General features: G+C 40.3%; 1 protein-coding gene across 1 annotated transcript; it reads left to right on the top strand.

Moving 5' to 3' along the window:
* The first annotated feature begins 347 nt into the window (after positions 1-347).
* Positions 348-2,105, top strand: LOC106297704. The gene is made up of 3 exons (XM_013733896.1): positions 348-1,527; positions 1,591-1,666; positions 1,877-2,105. Exons 1-3 carry the CDS (start codon positions 348-350, stop codon positions 2,103-2,105), a joined length of 1,485 nt encoding a protein of 494 aa, XP_013589350.1.
* The last annotated feature ends 3,868 nt before the right edge of the window (positions 2,106-5,973 follow it).

Raw genomic sequence — 5,973 nt, 5'->3', positions numbered from 1 at the left:
TCTTGGTGGCTGAGTACGAGTGGGAAGCAATCTGTGTCTCTCTCCTCTGGACGCTAAAAGACATTCTGGAGTATGTCTTCTGGCGAGGTGCTTTAGTTGATGTTTCTTTTGTGTGCTGCATTGCGTGCAAGGACATGATTATCAATCTCACAAATTCTCTTTCTCACAAACTGAGGTGCTGTTGATATTGGGTCTAATGTCTTGGGCCTAGTGCTATTGTTTCTAACGGGCTTGGTTAGTGTGATTAGGGTTATTTTTGAGGATTGTATGATGCAGCTGTCTTCAAGTGTCACATCTCTCTCTATCTATCTCTCTCGCCGGCGCACTCGATCTCTCTCACTAGCAACATGCAACCAATAAGGAGAAGCTCGCGGCTCATGAAACTGAAGAATGTCGAGACTACTCCGATGAACCCACTTGACCTCTCTTCTGGGTCATCCTCGCGCAAGCGGAGCCGCCGTCGTGTCTCAGCTGGTGACACTGCGCCTCTACCCAAGAACGTTGAGCTTGAAGTCGAGTCTCTCTCAGATGGGGAATCCTCAGACGACCACTCCGACGAAGCTCCGATGGCATCAAACACTCCTCCGAATCGCTCCAAAGAACAGATATTTGAGGAGAGTCGGAATGTGTATCAAACTAAAGCTCAGTTCTATCCAGAGCTTATGCGACCTAAAAGGATGCCAATGACTGAATGGTTCTTCTCAATCAAGGCGACTAAGCGCTTCAGAGAGCTCCGAGGGTGGAATTTCATTCCTCAGCAGTCTATCTCCCTCACGGACGAGAATCTCTCTGATGTCAGAAGAATTGTGATCGGGGCAGGCCTGATTCATACCCTCACTGATCTCGACCCTTATCAGCCCAATGTAATCCGCGAATTCCTTGCCAATCTTCCGGAAGCTGAGGAACGAGACGATGGTGGTGTAGCGGTGTATGTTAGAGGATCGCTTGTTGATTTCTCTCCGAGTCTGATTAATTCGATGTATTGCATTCCGGGGTTTGAAGAAGATCCTAACTGGATGGATGAACGTCTTGATGAAGTTTGTGGTTTTCTCACCGATGGACGAATAAGACAAGGTGAGAACATGAGTTCGAAGTATCTCACAGCTACGAATCAGGTTCTGTATAAGCTCGTTTGCTCGAATTGGATTCCCACCAGGAACTACACTTCAATGAACCAAAGGCGACTCAGGTTCATCTACATGCTTCATCATCATGTTGGATTTGACTTCGGGAAACTCGTCTATGATCAGATAATTGCAATGGCAGCGAACACTCAGACAGAGAAGACTCGGTGTATCATGTTCCCTAACTTGATTCAGCAGGTCATCCATTTTCAGCGAACTATAACTCCTGATTTGCTTCATGATGAGTTCACTGGAACACCGAAGCTTGTTGTCAAGGATGTTAAAGCTGGTCGTGGGTCTGGAGCTGACTCAAGTGCTGCCAGCCTTGAAGACGACATCAATCGCACCATTGCGGGGCTCAAAGCCATTCGAGTTCGCCTAAGGAGTAAGGGAGATGCACAGTGTTTGTCTTATTTTCTACTCTATGTCTAACGAATGATTTTTCTCTAAATGTGCACCTATGCAGGGGGAGACTATGAGCAACATGTTGCTCATCCAGGGGTTGAAGAAAACAATGAGCAGGATGAAGATGAGGAAGACGCGTACGCGTAGGATGATCATGTCTTATTTCTTAATGATACTTTAAGTTTTAATCCAGCTTGTACTATTTAAGACTCAGACTATGTGTTTCGACTATGCTTTTATCAATTCCGTGTGCAACTTATTTAAAAAATATGTTCTCAGTTGATGATCACTGGTTGAGTAGTTTCTTTGTCTTGGATATGTGTGCTGCGTGGATGTTTACATTGCAGGTTGCATAGGTTGTCACATTCAGATAAAAAGGGGGAGAATGTAAGCTCAAGAAAAGCAGCTTGTCGGATTGAGAAACAGAGGATGTGTTATGCACAATATAGGAAGTGTGACTTGCTGTTACAAGTCGGTTATGAGATGATGACGTGTCAATATCTCATTGGTTCCAAGATGTTACTTTGGCGTGAAGCAAAGAAGATTTGGAAGATTTGGGCTTACCACAATATTTAGGCAACTAGGGTATTGTGTTAAGGGTATATAACCTGATTACTTTGTGGATATCGAGGTTAGCCGCATTATTGATTGAAAAGTTAGAGCAAGAGGTTTGTTCTTGAGAGCTTAAGAAAGACGGGTACTTGAAGGTGTCGCTCGTGCTTTCTGTTTTGATAGATTAGGAATTGGTCCGTCTCTAGTCGTGTGTGACTGAGAGTAATTCGGATTAAACAGATCTAGGAAGATTGTTTAACAGACTTCTAATATACAAGAAAGCGTTCTTGGTATCTTGTGTTTTAGTTCTTATATCTGGTAGTCCCTGAACTTTCAAGTGTCATCTATAGTGAGAAATGTGTATAAACTTTTATATCATGAGATGATTATTATTTGAGAAAAATAATGAAATGAACTAGTAGAGCACCAACACACATCTTTTTACGATATAAAGTCTCAATCAACTACCTCCTCGGGATTTTACGATATAGGAGTTTTACACACATGTTAAAAAATAATAAATACAATATTTTAGTTGTTACTTTTTGATTATATCAATAAAGTTTCACCACTCATAATTTTACTATGTTTAAATTTTAAAAATAAATGCATTAATTATATCTCAAAACATCATACATTTGTATACAAGATAAAAATATTGAACATCTTACATTTGTATCCAGAAAGAGTATTATTTTAGTTAGCTCTCTCTCTCCTCAATCCTCTCATCTCTCTCCTCTCCCCGTAACTAAAGCGAAGTGTATTTCTCTCCGGCGTCCGGCCACGTGTGCGCGCGCATACCGGCGCCGGAGGAGCCTCTCTCCCTTCCTCTCGTTTGACCTTTGCTGTTCCTCCTCCTCTCACTCCCCCTTCGATATGCTGGCGGTCCTGGGCTGGTTTGTTTCTCCGGTGAGTGCTCCGTGCGCAAGGGGCGTCTCTCTCTGGCGGGTTCAAGCTTCGTCTGGTGCTGTGGCGAGAAGGTCTGGTGGTGAAGCAGTCGGCTTTTAGGGTTTTGGCGGGATCAATTTTCTGGATCGGATCTGTTTTTTAGATCTCGCCGGATTATGCGTCGTTGAAGGACTTTGAAGGTTTGCTCCACCCTTTAGGCTGCGGCGGTGTCGTTGTCGACCGGTGGTGCCAAGCGGTAACGGTGGTGGGTATTTTTGGTTCTTTCCGGTGTCGGTGAGACTCATCCCTCACTTCTTGTTACCAAGAGAGTCTCGGTGGGTTCTTTTTCTGGTGCGCGTCTGTAGTCATGATACGCAGACGGAGATGGTATCCGACTTCGTTCCGGCGTGTGCGGTTGCGGCAAGTAGCTATGGCTTCTAGATGGTTACTTGTTGCTCTGCCTCTCTTCTGATTCTTCCTTCACGGCTCCCTGTCTGGCTCTCCGGTTTGGAAGTGGCCGCTTTCATATCAGAGATGTCTTACTGCTTCTCATCGACAACCGCTTCGCTGACTCCGAAGTTGGTTTTCACGGTCTCGTAAACGGTATGTCAGTTCTTGATAGCCAGAATTGTATAGGCGATTCTCAGGAGTCATTGATCGTCTCGGGTCAACAATTCGTCTACGCTCGCTTCCCGGTGTCGCAATGGTTCATTTGTGCTTTGCGATAGTGTGGCTTGACTTTACTTGCAGGTGGGTTGAGGCTACTCGACGGGGTGTGGCGTTGACATCAACCCGTTTTCTTGCACGTTCCGTGACAGCTTTGGAAGTGGAGTCCTCTTGGTAAGAGTTTCTTTCATCTCTAGGCTCGTCTAGCGCTTCATCGACAGTGACGATTATAAGTTTTAAGGAGTTCATCGGGAACCAACTACTCCGGAAACGACATGGGAGTTTCCGGCATCCGAGGCAACGAGGAGAACCTCACGGTCCCGTGGTCATCGTTAATGGTTGAGAACGGTTACCGATTCCTTAGGATTTTAAAAACGACTTAGCGGAATGTGTCGAGTCTAGTGGGTGGGCGAAGCTAGGTTGAAATACTCTGACTTGGGAAATTTAGTTCAAATGGAACTTGTAACCGAAACTGAATTCCCGTTTTCGGGTTGAAAAAATATTTATTTCTTAAAAAAAAATAATAAAAAAATAATAAAAAAATAATAATATTATTTTAGTTTCGTTGTTAGCTTCCCGGCCACTTTCTTTGGACTAGATTACTGTACCTGAAATACAATAACAAGGTCTTGATGTTAATTTTTGGTAAAAAAAAAAAGTTTTTGTTTATAGTTTCAGATTTGTTCAATTAATAGTATAATTTTTTTTTCTAAAATAGAGCTTATCGGGAGAAAAAAAAAACACAGCTTATTTCTAATGACGATTTATGGACTTACCGTATGCTAATCAAGATCATCACTAGCCCACAACTTTCTTTTTGCGTGTCGAACAAATGATCCATAGTTTTTTAAGAAAATGTTAACAAATTACCCATACTTGGTGTTAATTGACATAATTTCCAAACCATCTATACCTTAATTTATGTTCAAATGAAATCTTCTTCACGTGTTAAAATGTAGTGTTTTAAGGATATTTTAATCAATCAAAAACCCTAGAGGGTTCATATTTTGAAAATATAAGTTGTTTATTTTTTTGATAAGTTCTATATTAATCAGTTGAAGTTTCTATTACTTGCGTTTGATATTTTCTTATATAAGAAAATACATGTTGTACCTTAGATCTTTAAAGCTTGGTGATGATAATGCATATATCAACTAACAGTTTCATTACATACATCAAACTGATAGAGCGCACCAAGTCCCAAAGAATTCATTTTCAAACGTACATCTCTATTCTATTATTTTCAGTTTCTGAGTATTTCTTTCATTGTGTTGTTAAAGATTTTTCTTTCATTGTTCTTTTACCGACACCAAGTAATTGAAATGAAAAAAACGAAAATTTGGCATCCACGAAAACGTTGAGCAAGTTGAATCCTAACCGTTATTTTTTTTTTTTAAACACAAGAAAACAAATTCGAAGAAGAAAGCAATAACTAAGGCGAAGTTGTAACAGCGACAAGATAAATTTCCACAGAACTTTTTTAAAAAAAATTCCAAAGAACTTTCGACCATGCCTTTAGGTTTCGCACGCAAATTTCACGCCATACGTATAACATGTATCTTTTTTGATTAACCTGGGGGTATCCCAGGCCGAGGCCCAGACTAATCCCCAAGGGGAGGTGCAGCCCACGGATGGACCCTCTCTCCGTGGTATCTGTATCTGTATTAATCAATTGGTAATCTTATCACAAAACGTGATTATTTATATGTAACGATAATTACGTGATCTTTTGTGGTTATAAATCGGTAAGAATATATGTATGGGGCAATGGGCTAGTTCTTATCGTTTTCTTTTATGTTCTTTTACCGACATAATTATCACGATAGGATTTGTTATGTGACTTGAAGCCGTATATAGTTGATAAATTTACAGTTAAGGATTTTGTTTAAATGACTACGGTAAAACTAAAGTATTAAACTATATAATCCTCGTATTTAGCTAACTAAAATATTGATACACATTGACGAGATACTTATCGTTCTAGTTAAGTATCCACATTTATGCGATCCAGTAAGCATTTTAAACAATAACGTATTCGGAATATATTACAAGATTCACAACGTGTTAAAATGCATATGTGTTGATTACTGACAACGCCTCTAGTTAGTAAGAATCCACAACTATATGATTTGCACTTAATGTACTAAACTCTAACCTCACTTGTGCTGCCTAACAATTCAGTCCGGTTTAATAGCAGGTCACCTTTGTATTTGCACCTATATATCAAAAGGAAGTAAAATGAAAAAGAACTATACACGATGTTTTTTTTTTTTGTGAACAAAATGATGTTTTTTTTTTGTTTTCTTATATATTTTGTTATATGATTTCTATATGTACG

This window comes from Brassica oleracea, chromosome C6 (assembly GCF_000695525.1).
Source record: "Brassica oleracea var. oleracea cultivar TO1000 chromosome C6, BOL, whole genome shotgun sequence".
Taxonomy (NCBI): domain Eukaryota; kingdom Viridiplantae; phylum Streptophyta; class Magnoliopsida; order Brassicales; family Brassicaceae; genus Brassica; species Brassica oleracea.
This window is presented reverse-complemented; position numbering and strand designations above follow the sequence as displayed.

What these genes read in the sequence shown, in the direction of transcription:
- LOC106297704 (XM_013733896.1), top strand. Translation starts at nt 348, where the DNA reads ATGCAACCAATAAGGAGAAGCTCGCGGCTCATGAAACTGAAGAATGTC. An exon ending in GAGTAAGGGAGATGCACAGT is followed by an intron (nt 1,528 to 1,590) that starts GTTTGTCTTATT and finishes GCACCTATGCAG; the next exon opens with GGGGAGACTATGAGCAACAT. An exon ending in GATGAAGATGAGGAAGACGC is followed by an intron (nt 1,667 to 1,876) that starts GTACGCGTAGGA and finishes TTTACATTGCAG; the next exon opens with GTTGCATAGGTTGTCACATT.